We start from the raw sequence: 17066 nt of genomic DNA, 5'->3' as shown, positions 1-17066 counted from the left end.
GAGCTATGCAGACGTACATGTCGAGTCTTTTACTCCATGTTTCTATCATGTCTATTATTTACTGATTTTCATTCCTTATATACTCGGTACATTATTTTTACTGACGTCATTTTTGCCTGGGGACACTGTGTTTCATGCCCGAAGGTCTCGATAGACAGGTTGAGAGTCCTCCAAATAGGCGATCAGCTCAGCGGAATATGTTGGTGCACTCCATTTGCTCCGGAGTTGCTTGTTTGGTCAGTATGATTTAGATGTGTATTGTTTGGTATGGCAGAGCTCTGTCCCGACCTTTATGATAATTATGTATTCTTAGAGGCTTGTAGACAGATGTCATGTACGTAAAATATTGTATGGCCTTGTCGGCCTATATTCAGTGTACGAGGGGTTATTTTGGTCTTATATGCCCATATGTCTTATGTATAAGTTGGTATTACATATTGTATTCTACCTATCTCACGACAGCCTCTCCGGCTCAGTTATCTATGATAGTATGATACAAAAAGATACGTTATGTTGGTACTCGGTTGAGTAAGGTACCAGGTTCCTGTCGCGGCCCATCGGTTTGGGTCGTGATAATATCGAATTATTTTTGGCTAGATTCGAGCCAATCAGAGTTGGATAATCATGGAAAAGGACTTCTAGAGGATTAAACTGGAGCAAATTGAGGTAAGTCTCTTGTCTAATCTTGTGAGGGAGAATTTACCTCATAGGTGATTAAATTAATAATTGTTGTTAATTGTGGGGGATACGTACGTACGAAGTGACGAGAGTCCGTGCGTAGCTACTATTAATGCTAAAGTCCAGATTGTTTAGGACTCAAAGCATGAATTAATTATGTAAATTGTACTCTTCGTTTAATTAATATTATTTGATATATATATATATATATATATATATATATATATATATATATATATATATATATATATGTGAAATTCTAGATAAAAATATTAAAAGATGAAAATCTCATATGCTTAATTTTCTATTTAAATTAATTAACTGTTAAAAAAGAATTGTTCATCCTCCCAAATTTATCTTATAATGAATATACTCTCCTTCCGGAGGTACATGAGAAAATGTCCTCCTCTTGTAGAGCGGGTCGAATACCTCGGCAGGATAGATGCATCTATGGATTGTGCCGCACGTTCCTCGGCAGTGTACACGACACTCTGGATTGGGCCGTACGACCTCGGCAGAAATCGTGGTTAATAATAGTAATTACACGATACTTTGATAGTTTATTGCGTCTTATGAAGCTAATTGATAAATTGGAAATCTTTGTAATTTAAAGAATTATTATCCTTGCTTGTTAAGGAATTATTATTATTCCTGTAAATGAGACTAATTGATAAATTAGAAATTTATTGGAATTGAAGGAATTTAATTATTTTTGCTGGTTAAATAAATTATTGTTATATTCTGTGAATCATGCTGATTTAGATATTCTAGTTTTATTTCAATTATTATTATTGACCCATAGTGAGTGTCAAAGTCGGCCATCTCATCTCTACTACTTCGAGATTAGGCTTGATACTTACTGGGTACACATTGTTTACGTACTCATATTACAATTGCTGCACTTTTTGTGCAGGACCTGAGTCAAGTACTAGTGGGGGACCTATCGTCTTACACCCACGTTATCCGGGGGCATGGTGGTGAGCTGCCTTTCTGAGCCGTTCTGTAGCTACCAATGTCTCTCCTTGTATTTTCATTCTGTCTATTTTTATTTCAAACAGTATTTGAGGTTTTGTATAATCTACTAGATGCTCATACACTTGTGACACCAGGTCTTGGCACACACACTAGTAGAATGTTTGGATTTAAATTTTGTTCTTGGTTATTTTAATTTACTAAATTCCTGCAATTAAGAAGAGTTTAATTACTCGGTTAATTTTAAAGGAATTTAATATGGGTTTAAATTACTAATTGGCTTGCCTAGCTATAGTGTTGGGCGCTATCATGGCCTATAAGTAAAATTGGGTCGTGATAACATGGTATCACAGCACTAGGTTCACGTAGGTCTCACAAGTTATGAGCAGACCTAATACACTCTTGCGGATCGGTACGAAGACGTCTGTACTTATCTTTGAGAGGCTATAGGGTTTTTGGAAACTACCTTTCTTCATATTCCATCGTGCAATTAATATAGTACTAAATATCCTTCTTTTATTCTCTCACAGATGGTGAGAACGCGCTCTAATGAGGTTCCAGACCAGGGAAGAGCTACTCCCCCAGTTGCTAGAGGCCGAGGCAGAGGCCGAGGGAGGGCTCCAACCCGTGGTAGGGGGCGAGGACGTCCTAGGACTGTTCTAGTTATGCCGCCAGTAGGTCCAGCAGAGAATCCCATTGTTGAGGAACATGGTGAGGTGCATGTGGCAGAGCCAGCTCCAGTGGATTTCACATCTGTACCGAGATTTCAGGATGTCATGGGTCGTATGCTGCGGTTCATGGACAATATGACTCGGGCTGGTTTATTTTCGGCAGACCCATCAACATCTCAGGCGGGCGGGGGAGCACAGACCCCTACCGCGCAGGCTCATGGGTAGGCACCTGCTGTATATCATACCCAGGGTGCACTACCCGTGGGTGGAGCCTAGCCAGTGTCAGCAGCAACACCTGAGCCTAGGCCAGCTGCAGCCGCCGATCCGCAGAAACTATTGGACATATGGACTAGGCTTCATCCTCCTATCTTTGAGGGTGAGCGACATGAGGATCCCCAGGATTTCATTGATCAGTGCAAGGATAGACTGTACAACATGAGGATATTGGAGACTCATGGGGTAGACTTTGCTACTTTTCAGCTAGAGGGCAGACCCCGTAGATGGTGGCAGTCTTATGTTCTTGGGAAACTAGCAAATTCTCCTCCCATGACTTGGGACAGGTTCACTCGTATCTTCCTGGACAGGATTATTCCACCCTCCAAGAGGGAAGAGTTGCGGTTTCAGTTTGAGCAGCTCTACCAGGGTCAGATGTCAGTGACTGATTATGAGGTGATGTTCTCTGAGTTATCTCGCCATGCACTTATGATACTCCCTACTGAGGCGGAGAGAGTGCGGATGTTTGTTGCGGGTTTACATACTGGCATTCAGGCCACTATGGCTCTAGAGGTTGAGATGGGTACTTCTTATGAGCTAGTCGTAGAGATAGCCCGCAGGATTAAGGGTGTACGTCAGTGTAGCCGAGAGCAGGTTACTAGAGATAAGCGGTTTAGGTATTCTAGAGAGTTCAGAGGTGCTCCGTCTGGGGGCAGAGGTCAGTTCGTGAGAGGGCAGTCCAGTAGGCCCCCATTTCCAGCACCACCGCCTCCTCGTGGTGCTCCAGTGCGACCCTATCTTAGTGCTATACCAGAGAGTTCTTATCGCCCACCAGATATCTAGGGTCCTCCCAGTGGGTATTCAGTTCCCCAGGGCCAGACTCTTAGTCAGCAGCCCATCGCACCGAAGAGTTGTTAGGAGTGCGGGGATCCTAGTCACATACGGAGATTTTGCCCTAGGCTTCGGGGTAAACTAGTGCAACAGGGTCAGCAGCCTATGATTACTGGACCAGTTATGCCACCAGTTGTCTGACCACCAAGAGGTGGAGGACAGATGGGTAGGGGCCATCCTAGAGGTGGAGCTCAGCCAGGCGGAGGTCAGCTAGTTGGCGCTCTAGCTCGGTTCTATGCTTTTCCGACCTGACCAGATGCAGAGGCCTCAAATGCTGTGATTACATGTATTATTTTTGTTTGTCGCAAAGATGCCTCAGTATTATTTGATCCGGGATCTACGTATTCATATGTGTTATCTCGATTTGCTCCATTCCTAGGTGTTTCTCGTGAGTCCTTGAGTACTCCTGTTTATGTGTCCACTCCTATAGGCGATTCTATTGTTGTAAACCGGATCTACTGGTCCTGTATTATTACATTCTGTGGTTATAAAACTAGAGAAGATATTTTACTGCTAGAGATGACTGACTTTGAAATTATTCTAGGCATGGACTGGTTATCTCCATATCATGATATTCTAGATTGTCATGCCAAGACTGTTACCTTGGCTATGCCAGTGTTTCCTAGGCTAGAGTGGAAGGGTTCGTCTGTTAGTTCATTTAATCGAGTTATTTCTTTTATAAAGGCTCAACACATAGTTGAGAAGGGTTGTTTGGCTTATCTAGCTTATGTTCGGGATACTACTGCAGAGACTCCTGCTATTGATTCAGTGTTTGTAGTTCGGGATTTCTCCGATGTATTTCCTTCAGATCTTCCAAGTATGCCACCTGATCGTGATATTGATTTTTGCATTGACTTGACTCCAGATACCCAGCCTATATTTATCCCACCGTATCGCATTGCTCCGAAAGAATTGAAATAATTGAAAGAACAACTTGAGGAGTTACTAGCCAAAGGGTTCGTCAGACCGAGTGTATTGCCTTAGGGTGCACCGGTTTTATTTGTGAAAAAGAAGGATGGAACAATGTGAATGTGTATTGATTATCGCCAATTGAACAAAGTCACTATTAAGAACAAGTACCCGTTGCCGTGTATTGATGATCTATTTGACCAGTTGTAGGGTGCTAGGGTGTTCTCTAAGATCGACTTAAGGTCGGGGTACTATCAGTTGAAGATTCGAGATCTAGATGTTCCGAAGACTGCTTTCCGTACTAGATATAGTCATTATGAGTTCCTGGTGATGTCCTTCGGTTTGACTAATGCCCCAGCAACGTTTATGGATCTGATGAACAGGGTATTTAGGGCATATATTGATTCGTTTGTCATTGTCTTCATTGATGACATTTTGATCTACTCGCGCAGTAAGAAGGAGCAAGAGCAGCATATGAGAGTAGTGCTTCAGACGTTATGAGAACAAAAGCTATATGCTAAGTTCTCCAAATGTGAGTTCTGGCTAGAGTCTCTAGCATTTTTGGGGCATATTATATCGGGCGAGAGTATTAAGGTTGATCTCAAAAAGATTGAGGTAGTTCAGAATTGGCATTGTCCCACTTTGGCGACTGAAATCAGGAGTTTTCTGGGTTTAGCAGGTTATTATCGTCGGTTCGTGGAAGGTTTTTCATCTATTGCAGCACCTTTGACCAAATTAACCCAGAAGGGTGCTCCGTTCCGATGGTCCGATGATTATGAGGTGAGCTTTCAGAAGCTCAAGACAACATTGACTACAACACCAGTGTTAGTGTTGCCTTCCGGTTCGGGGATGTATACAGTGTATTGTGACGCTTTACGCGTTGGCTTGGGTTATGTATTAATGCAAGAAGAGCGAGTTATTGCATATGCTTCAAGTCAACTGAAGCTCCACGAGAAGAATTATCCAGTACATGATTTGGAGTTAGCTGCGATTGTTCATGCTCATAAGATTTGGAGGCATTATCTTTATGGGTTGTCTTGTGAAGTTTACACTGATCATCGCAGTTTGCAGCATCTGTTCAAGCAGAGGGACCTAGATCTGAGCCAGCGCAGATGGCTTGAGTTACTAAAAGATTATGATATTACTATCCTGTATCATCTGGCAAAGCAAATGTAGTTGCAGACGCCTTGAGTAGAAAGGCAGAGAATATGGGTAGTTTGGCTTTTATTTAAGCAGAAGAGAGGCCATTGGCTTCAGATATTCAGTCCTTGGCCAACAGACTTGTGCAGCTGGATATTTCAGAGCCCAGCCGAGTTCTTGCATGTGTTGTAGCTCATTCTTCACTATTTGAACAGATCAAGGCTCGCTAGTATGATGATTCACACTTAATGGTTCTTCGAGAAACGGTACTACGGGGTAGTGCCAAGGAAGTTACTATTGGAGCGGATGGTGTTCTGTGACTCCAGGATCGTCTATGTGTTCCTAATGTGGATGGACCGAGGAAGAAGATCCTAGAGGAAGCACACAGTTCTCGGTTTTCTATTCATCCAGGTGCTACGAAGATGTATTATGACCTGAGGCAGCATTATTGGTGGCGACGAATGAAAAAGTACATTGTTGAGCATGTAGCTAGGTATCTAAATTGTCAGCAAGTTAAATATGAGCACCAGAGTCCAGGTGGCCTGCTTCATCAGATGACTATACCAGAGTGGAAATAGGAACGCATCACTATGGACTTTGTAGTTGGGTTACCTCGGACCTTGCAAAAGTTTGATGCAGTTTGGGTCATTGTCGATATGTTGACCAAGTCGGTACACTTTATTCCTGTTGTGACTACGTATACTTCAGAGAGGTTGGCCCAGATATATATTCAGGAGATAGTTCGGTTGCACGGTGTGCCAATTTCTATCATATCAGATAGAGGCCCTCAGTTTACTTCACATTTCTGAAGAGTAGTATAGAATGAATTGGGGACCCATGTAGAGATTAGCACAGCCTTTCATCCGCAGACCGACCGGCAGTCAGAGTGGACAATTCAGATTTTAGAGGATATGCTCAGGGAATGTGTGATTGAATTTGGAGGTCAGTGGGATCATTTCTTGCCTTTGGCCGAGTTTGCTTATAATAACAGTTATCAATCCAGCATCGAGATGGCTCCATTTGAGGCTTTATATGGTCGGCGATATCGTTCGCCCATCGGATGGTTTGAGGCCGGTGAGTCTAAATTAACGGTACTGATTTGGTGAAAGATGCCTTGGAAAAGGTAAACTGTATTCAGGACCGACTTCGTACAACACACTCCAAAGAGAATAGTTACGTAGATCAGAAAGCGCGAGATTTATCATTTATGATGGTTGAGAAAGTTCTCTTGAAGGTTTCGCCGATGAAGGGAATCATGAGATTCGGGAAGAAGGGCAAGTTGAGCCCAAGGTTTATAGGCCCATTTGAGGTGTTGAGACGAGTTGGGGAGGTTGCTTATCAGCTTGCATTGCCTCCCAGTCTATCGGGAATTCATCCGGTTTTTCATGTATCTATGCTCCGAAAGTATCATGCCGACCTATCACATGTGTTAGACTTCAACACAGTTCAGCTAGATAATAGCTTGGGTTATGAAGAGGAGCCAGTTGCCATTGTTGATAGACAGGTTCGCCAGTTGCGGTCCAAGAGCATTTATGCAATAACAGTCCAGTGGAGGGGCCAACCAGTCGACGAAGCAACTTAGGAGGCCGAGAAAGACATGAAGAGCAGATATCCATGCTTATTAAGCACTCCGGGTACAATTCTAAACCCGTTCGAGGACGAACGTTTGTTTAAGAGGTGCAGAATGTAATGACCCAACCGATTATTTTAACTTTTAGAACCCTGTTCCCTAAAAATAAAACTTCTCGTATGTGATGTTAATGATTTATGACTTGCGGGCATGATTGGTTCGGGATTTGGAAGTGTTTGAGTTGAAACCGTAACACTTGGTTCCTTAACTTGGCTTTAAAAGGTCAAGTTTGACTTCGGTCAACATTTTGAGAAAATGACCCCGGAATAGAATTTTGACGGTTCCAATAGCTTTGTATGGTGATTTTGGACTTAGGGGGGTGTTCGGAATTTTATTTTGAAGTACGTAGTTAAATTAGGCTTGAAATGGCTAAAACAAGAATTTAAGTTTGGAAGTTTGACCGGGGAGTTGACTTTTTGATATCGGGGTCGAAATTCAGTTACGAAAATTTTCATAGCTCCGTCATGTCATTTATGACTTGTGTGCAAAATTTGAGGTCAATCGGACTTGATTTGATAGGTTCCGACACCGAATGTAGAAATTGGAAATCTTAAGTTTCATTAAGCTTGAATTGGAGAATGATTCCTGGTTTTAGCGTTGTTTGGTATGATTTGAGGGTTCGACTAAGTTCTTATGATGTTTTGGAACTTTTTGGTATAATTGGTTGAGACCCCGAGGGGCTCGGGTGAGTTTCAGACGGCTAACGGATCCCTTTTGGCCTTTGGGAGACTGTTGATAGCTGATGGTATTTTTCTTCTGATTTCCTTATACGCGATCGCGTAAGTTAGTCTACGATCGCGTAGGGTAATTTGGGCAGAGGTGAATTTGTTCTACGCGATCGCGTGAGGAAGTTTGTGATCGCGTAGAAGAAATCACTGGGAAGAGAGTTTAAGTTCTGAAAATGGGACTTCGTCTCATTTTCCATTTTTAACGATTTGGAGCACGGATTTGGACGATTTTTGGGAGATTTTCAGAGAAAACAACGGGTTAAGTATTCTTAACTCAATATTGGTTAAGTTACCCGAATCCATCACTGTTTTTATCATTTAATTGGTGAATTGAGTTGGAAAAGTTTGAAATTCCTCTTGGATAGATTTGAGGATTTGAGGGCCGAATTGTTATCAGAATTTAGTAATTTTTATATGGGTAGACTCGTGATTGAGTGGGCATTCATATTTTGTAAATTTCACCGGATTTCGAGACGTGGGTCCCACTGACGATTTTTGAATTAATTTCGGATTTTCATTGAAAAATGTAGTATTTTCTTATCGAATTGATTCCTATAAATTTTAGTGATTGTATCGAATTATTTTTGGCTAGATTCGAGCCAGTCAGAGTTGGATAATCGTTGAAAAGGACTTCTAGAGGATTAAATTGGAACAAATTGAGGTAAGTCTCTTATCTTATCTTGTGAGGGGGAATTTACCTCATAGGTGATTAAATTAATAATTGTCTAATCTTGTGAGGGGGAAATTACCTCATAGGTGATTAAATTAATAATTGCTGCTAATTGTGGGGGCTACGTACGCCCGAGGTGACGAGAGTCCGCGCGTAGCTACTATTAATGCTAAAGTCCGGGTAGTTTAGGACTCAAAAGCATGAATTTGTATATATTGTGAATTGTTAGATAAAAATATTAAAAGATGAAAATCTCATATGCTTAATTTTCTGTTTAAATTAATTAATTGTTAAAAAAATTGTTCATCCTCCCGAATTTATCTTATAATGAATATACTCTACTTCCGGAGGTACATAAGAAAATGTCATCCTTTCTTGTGGAGCGGGCCGAACGCCTCGGCAGGATAGATGCATCTATGGATCGTGTCGCACGTCCCTCGACAGTGTACACGATACTCTGGATCGGATCGTATGACTTCGGTAGAAATCGTGCTTAATAATAGTAATTACACGATACTTTGATAGTTTATTGCAGCTTGTGCAGCTAATTGATAAATTGAAAATCTTTAGAATTTAAAGAATTATTATCCCTGCTTGTTAAGGAATTATTGTTATTCCTGTAAATGAGACTAATTGATAAATTGAAAATTTATTGGAATTGAAGGAATTTAATTATTTCTGCTGGTTAAATAAATTATTGTTATATTCTGTGAATCATGCTGATTTAGATATTCTAGTTTTATTTCAATTATTATTATTGATCCATAGTGAGTGTCAAAGTCGGCCATCTCGTCTCTATCACTTCGAGATTATGCTTAATACTTACTAGGTACACGTTGTTTACGTACTCATACTACACTTGTTGCACTTTTTGTGTAGGACCTGAGGCAAGTACTAGTGGGGGACCTATCGTCTTACACCCACGTTATCCAGGGGTATAGTGGTGAGCTGCCTTTTTGAGCCGTTCTGCAGCTACATATGTCTCTCCTTGTATTTTCATTCTGTCTATTTTTATTTCAGACAGTATTTGAGGTTTTGTATAATATACTAGATGCTCGTACACTTGTGACACTGAGTTTTGTCACACACTAGTAGAATGTTTAGATTTAAATTTTGTTCTTGGTTGTTTTAATTTACTAAATTCCTGCAATTAAGAAGAGTTTAATTACTCGGTTAATTTAAAAAAAAATTAATATGGGTTTAAATTACTAATTGGCTTGCCTAGCTGTAGTGTTGGGCGCTATCACCACCTATAAGTGAAATTGGGTCGTGACACTACTGAAACAAAAAAAATTCTTTTAGGACTTGGGAAGAACCTTGGCTGAAGATGAAAAATAGAATGAAAATATTTCCCTCCATAGTTCTAGCGTGGAAGAACTAGAGATAAGATTTATTTGAGTTTATTTTTTAGGGAAATTGCGAGATTTGTTGAAGGACGAAAAAGCCCTTAAGCTTAATTTAGTGTCCCTCAAATAATGTCTCCATAGTTACATGATAATTAACGGCTTGAAGAAAATTTATACTCCTTCCGGTCTACTTTAAGTGATTTTTTGGTCTTTTTTTTTTGTAATTCACAATATTTGATTTTTTCAAATATTAAGAAATAATTAATTTCTTTTTTTCAAAGTTGCCCTTGGAGTAAAGAGCCTAGGAGTAGTTTGTTATATTTCCAATGAGTAAATTAAGGTTAATATGGTCAATTTTATTGTTAATTAATATTAGAAGATGAATTTCTCAATATGTGTGAAAAGAGCCAAAAATATCACTTAAAGTGGTGTGGAGGGAGTATATATTCACTTTTTTACACCCTTTACAAAATTATTTCTACAGATTTTAAGGATTTTTCATTCGAATTAATATCAAAGCTTGTCATATTTCATACTTTTATGAACATAATGCGATGTTACTATATTGACATTAAGTATAAGCAAAAAATCAATTTAGTGTTTTTATTTTCACACAGTGTGAGTCCAATTCTTCCTGTCTTTCCCCCCTCCATTTTCACTTCTCTCGTGTAATAATAGAAATAAAGAAGAATCAAACACCAAAGAATGATTATCAGAAAATAAGTTTGTGTAATTAATATTATTACTCCCCCATTTACTTTTACTTGTTCAATATTCTAAAATAGATTTTCACTTTTAACGTATTAAGATAAAACAAATTTTTTTCCTGTTATACCTATAGTGTTAATTACTTATTTTAAATTATTTTTTCAAATTAATTAAAAATATATATTAATTAATATGAGTATCACGGTAAATTATGTACCTCATTTATTATTTTTTAAGGGGGGAGCAAAGTCTATAGTGGACAAGTAAAAATGAATCGAGGATTACTAATTACTAGTAATATAGATTAGCTCACCAATTAATTTGGACCAGCTTCTGATTGGTCCAAAGCATCATAATAAAAGTCCATCTGCCTTCTCTTTCCTACTTATAAATAAAGTATTAAAGAAAGTGAAAAAAGCAAAAAACTCCAATTATAAACTACCCTATATCCACTTTACCAATAATAAAGGCCCCACATATCCATTTCCACGTGGAGTTCCTTTTCACCCAGATCTTCCGAAATATTTTCCAAAAGTTCACCTACAAAAAGGACATATCATAAATGATCCTTATTTTTGGAGGTAGGTTCAAAATAATCCCTTAGATATTTTTTGAATAATTTGATCCTTTAAATTTGTTAAAAGTGAGATCTTTTAGTCTCTGTCAAAATATTTAACAAATTCTAATTATTTAATCTAATGAGAACTTTGAAAAAGGGACGTCAAACAGTAATACATTAACTCTCATTTGGAGGTGTATTTTGGTGTTTCAGCTTCTGAAATTTAACCAAACTTTTTGAACTTCTTTTGTTACGATTGTCATTAAATCAAACAACTAAAGTTTATTAAATAGTTGTCGGAGATAACACAATAATAATAATAACAAATACAAGGATAATTTCATAAGTGGGGTATGGGGAGAGTAATATTATCTTGCCTCTATCTTGCGAAAGGTAAAGGTAAAGAATCTATTTCCGATAGACCATCGGTCAGTAAAAGAATAGTCACATTATTATTAAAAAGAAAAATATTTATGGATACAATAATAGTAAAAGAAAAAAAGTAACCATAAAAAGATAATAAGATAACCGAAATAAAAATAACAACCGATAATACTAAAAATCTGCATATAATAACACTTCACTATAAAAATTAAATATTTTCGAAATTAAATTTTATATTCTGTTATAATATATATTTTTTATAACAGTAATTCATTATAACATCAAAAATATCTTAAACACACAAGTTTATTATAAGCAATCATTTATTACCAACATTTCCCGATTCACGTCTTTTGATTCTCAGACAAAAAACGGTGGCTAAGCCAAGTCAACAACCTCAACCGTTCATAATCTGCTTACCCCTTTTCATTTTTTCCTCCAAAAAAATGGTGGAGCTAAAGAACCTACGATCAGACACGTTAACACTTGTACTTGTAAATCTTGCTAGTATAATGGAGAAAGCTGATGAATCTTTATTACCTGGAGTTTACAAAGAAGTTGGCAAAGATTTACATACTGACCCAACTGGTCTTGGTTCTTTAACTCTTTTCAGATCATTAATTCAGTGTCTTTGTTATCCTTTAGCTGCATATCTTGCTGCTCGTTATAACAGAGCTCATGTTATTGCTATTGGTGCTTTTCTTTGGTCTGCTGCCACTTTCCTTTGTGCTATCTCCTCTACTTTTACTCAGGTCAATAATTTAATTCTCTATATATGGTGTTCAAATAGAGAAATGAGTCATAACCCAGTTGATAATTTATGAAACTAGTGTTGTTTTTGGGGTTTTCTTGGTTTATTTGTGTTAGGGACAAATTCAGAATTTGAATTTGATATGTTGCCCTTTAGGGTCTTACCATTGAACCTATCAATATTTATTTTTTTCAGACATACATATCTGTATTGATTGCTATTTAAAACTGCGCTTTGCTTGAGCCGGGAGTGTGTATCAGAAACAAACTCTCTACCTTCACAAGGTATAAGGCTGCATACACACTACTGAGGCAAATCCAAAATTTAAAGTTTATGAGTTCCTATTTAAAGTTTAAAGTTCTACAAGGTAGTGGTTAGACCAACTATGTTGTACGGAGCAGAGTGTTGTCCAGTCAAAAACTCCCATGTCCAGCACATGAAAGTAGCTGAAATGAGGATGTTGAGATGGAGAATCCAACATATGCAGAAACACACTTCTTCCGAATGAAACTCCTCTCCATTTTCTATTATCTCCATTTTCGTAAGTTCCTACTTTGATGACGGACACATGTTATAGTATACAATTAATGGTTAAGATTTAGTAACTAAAGAAAGAATTCATAACCATGGTTAGAATAATAAATGTTCCATATAATTGCTCCCAAATATTTTGGTAATTCCACAATTCTAGTGCACATTATATCTTTTCTAAATACATTCTAAAAAGTTTCTGTCTTTCCTAGAGCACTTTTTGTGCGTATTTTCCTATATTTAATTATTAGCTGCGAATTCTTTATCCTTGTGAGAAGTAAAGTATTACTTACTTACATAATTTTTGTGTTTTTAGGTCATCTTTAATTGATTCTTGTACCGTTTCCATTGATATCTAATTTTTAAAAGATAACGACATTTTTGTAGGAATGCATTTTGGCATTAGAGGAGACAACTCGATGGAAATTTGAATATCAGAATCTTCTTAGGCTTTTTATTATTTTATAAAAAATGTTTTTATTATTTTTAAGTTTCTATTATCGGGTGTTGGAGTTTACTTCTAACATTTCTCATGTTTGAATGAGAATATGTAAGAAGATCTCGCAAGAAAGTACTCTCTCCGGTCCATTTTAAATAATTTTTTTTTTGCTCTTTTCATATATATTAAGAAATTCATCTTTTAGCATTAATTAACAATGAAATTGACTATATTAACCTTAATTTGCTCATTGAAAAATATAACAAACTACTCATAAGTTCTTTACTCCAAAGACAACATTGGAAAGAAGAAGTTAATTCCTTCTTGATATCTGGAAAAATCAAATGTTGTGGACCATAAAAAAAATTAAAAAATCACTTAAAGTGGACCGAAGAGAGTCTGGGGCAAAACTAGAAGCCCGGCTACGGGTTCGGCAGAATTCACTAATTTTTGCTCAAACAGTGTATTTGCGTTAAAATTTTCATTAGATATGTAAAAATATTAAATTTAGAATACAGTTATCGGCACTTGAAATCGCAATTCTAAAATCCAAAACCCATAAAATTGAAATCTTGACTCCGCCTCCGGAGAGAGTAGCAAAGATAGAACAAGGATGAATAATTTGCGGCTAATTAATAAATATAGGAAAATCCGCACTAAAAAAAAGGCAGAGTAGAAAAAAGAGAGAAACTTTTAAAATGTATTTAGAAAAGAATTAATGTGCAGGTAAAATTGTGGAATCGACAAAATATTGAGGAGCAATTATATGGAATTAGCCATTAATCTTAGCTAACTCAATCTTAGCCACTAATCTTATCCCTCATCCATATAGGAACTTTAGAAATTGGAGACAATAGGAAATGGAATTAGATCAAGTTTACATACGATAACAATTAATTTTCATAACATACCTGGCCTGTATAATAATTTTTGAAAAAATAACTAAATACCATCGTTATCATTATTTAAATTACAATAATAATATAAATAGTTTTCACACTACCAGCCCGTACCGCCATAGTAATAGGTGCAAAAACAGCCAAATAGTTCCCCGCACTCTCCACTTATATGATTATTTCCAGAACGTTCTGCACAATAATTGTTGCAGTTTTCGTCGAAAAGACACCATCCATAATCATTAGAACCATCCTCTACAATGTTCTTACCTTCGACTTCTGTCAATTCTGCATCCAAAAACAAAGAAAATGGAAAAAATAAAATAAGAAATAGCCTGATTTACAACAAGTAATTAAAAAATAATCATAATTTCAAAATTAAATAAAATTTAACTACTTTTTCATGTAAAGATAATATCTGAACAAAAATACCTTTAAAAATCCGAAAATATTTTTGCATAATATGTCGGAGTTCGAATTTTTTACATATAAGACTCCAGCATAATGTACAGAAGTTCCAACATAATATGCTAAAAGTTTATACGCAGGAACTCCATAATCCAACATATTATGCTGAAACTTTCTGTGTTTCAGCTAGGGTATTTTTGTCCAGATTTTATCTCTGTATAAAATAGTGGTTATTTTTCAATGACTTTACAAACACCGACAATTTTTCGATTACGAGTCCGAAAATTGGCTAGCCCATGCTATTTTCACAAAGTAAAATTAACAACTACGAAAATTCTTTTTTATACCTCAGAATTAAGCAGTTATATGATTCAAAGTAAATAAAGTGCGAGATTTCATCATATATTTAGTAATAATTTTTGCATCGATATCAAATCAAACTCATAGAAATAAACAAGCAATCACCTAGTGATGCAAAGGCTAAAATCAAACAGATCAGAAGGACAAAAAGTCGTGATGTAGTCATTATTTCTTCTTCTGGTTGAAGAGAATGTTTCTAAATGTATTGTATGTATAAGATAAGATAGTTTAAGCTTTCTCTCAGATATTAAACCAATACTTAAAAAATTAAAGTCTAATTAATTCTTCTAATCTTCCGTTTCAGTTAATTTAATGTGACTCCAAGTTTCATCGGTTTTGGAACAATTAAGACATACTGTATGATTTAAAAGAATAATAATATGAGAATGTGAAACATTACCATTTACCTCAGTGGATACAGCCCACAGAAAGAAAATAGGCAGTAGTAAAATCTTGTGAGACACTGCTGACTATAGTACAAAAAATTCAGATAAGAAATATGAGGCATTAACCTTCGTTTTTCTTTAAAAAATGTAGCCTTAATAAGTCTACGTAAAGACGAACCTAAAATTTAAAATTCATGAGTTCGATATTCTAGTTATTCTAAGTTAGTAGTTTTAAATTAGTAATTTTTATATATTCTATGAATTTTTTAAGACAAATATTAGGTTTGAACTAAATTGAAGGATGGGTTCGGCCAAAACAATAATCGGTATTCTAGCTCCGCCCCGTTTATACGGAGTAACTAAAAAGACAAAAAAAAGGTCATCTAACGATTGTACTTGATATTTTTTGTTTTCAAAAGACTCTTAAAACAAAGAAACAACAATTTCTGTCAAATCTCAATCAAACCTTCTATCCCAATGGCCAACTCCTTATTCCCATGCAAATAACCATAAATCTTTTTTATATTGTCACAAACCTTTCTGTTTCTCAATTCCTGTTACATCCACCGCTCCTCGGTCTCGCATGGAGGAGCGGATTTTACCTGCCGGAAACAATAACAACAACAATAATAACAAATTTTCTTCGACAACATCGCTCCCGCTAGCTCTCCCACCGGACCGATCATCGGACACCTACATTGTCCAAATTCCTAGAGATCAAATTTATCGTATACCACCACCAGAAAATACAAAAATCGTGGAAAGTCATCGTAAACCTAATAATAATTATCAAAGCAATAGGAAATTTGGATGTTGTTGTTGGATCCTATTAGGGTTACTTATATTTGGTATCATTATTGGTGTTATAATTTCGGTTATTCACATGTTGTATATCCCTAAATGTCCTAATTTTTCTATTATTGGTATCGATCTCAAGAATGTTACGGACCCTATTAGTCATGGCCATGCCCAAAAAAATCAACGTCAGCAACATTCAAGGTTCGAGATTGATATGAAAGTGAAAAATATAAATGAAAGAATGGATGTTTCATTTGGTGAAGGGAAAGAAGGGAAAGCTACTCTTATTTTCAAGAAACATGATATTGGACAAGGGAAATATCCATCAATTTCACAAAAAGCTGAGGTTTCTAATAATATTCATCTTAATCTTGATTTTGGTTCTAATGGAAAATTGCCTGGTGATATTATGAAAAGCCTTGAAGATGAGAAGAAGCCAATAATAATGACGTTGATGATTCATGCGAAAATGGAGATTAAGAGTTGGGTTAAAAATATGAAGAAAGATTTGACCATTACTTGTGATTTTGACGTGGAAGGGTTGACAAAGAAATCCAAGATTTTAGCCAATGAGTGTATAACGGATTTCTAATATGTAAAAAATAACAAGTGAAAGGGAAATTTAACAGAAATCCATTATCTTAATGGTTAAGAAGCATGAATTTTCATTATCATGCAATACTTATATTACTATTATTGTTGTAAAATTATGCCTTCTTTCTTCTCTATTTATATTCATTTTTTGACTCATTTATCTCCACCTAATTTTCTAAATTCTTTTCCAATTTGGGTGTCATTTCTTGTATGATTGATTACCTCATTTTACTTCTACAATGGAAAGTGTAAAACATTCTCCTTTTTATTTTTTTATTTTTTAAAAGCATTGCACAATTGCTCCTCTCACAGGAATCAGGATGGAAAGTATAAATCATTGCACAATTGCTCCTCTCACAATTAGCTAGCTAGCCGATCATGTGCTAGAAGTCTATGCTGACATT

General features: G+C 36.5%; 1 protein-coding gene across 1 annotated transcript; it reads left to right on the top strand.

Moving 5' to 3' along the window:
- The first annotated feature begins 15751 nt into the window (after positions 1–15751).
- Positions 15752–16729, top strand: LOC107766263 (NDR1/HIN1-like protein 13). The gene has a single exon (XM_016585016.2). The coding sequence runs from the start codon at positions 15854–15856 to the stop codon at positions 16658–16660; it is 807 nt and encodes a 268-aa protein (XP_016440502.2). The 5' UTR covers positions 15752–15853; the 3' UTR covers positions 16661–16729.
- The last annotated feature ends 337 nt before the right edge of the window (positions 16730–17066 follow it).

This window comes from Nicotiana tabacum, chromosome 13, assembly GCF_000715075.1.
Source record: "Nicotiana tabacum cultivar K326 chromosome 13, ASM71507v2, whole genome shotgun sequence".
NCBI lineage: Eukaryota > Viridiplantae > Streptophyta > Magnoliopsida > Solanales > Solanaceae > Nicotiana > Nicotiana tabacum.
This window is presented reverse-complemented; position numbering and strand designations above follow the sequence as displayed.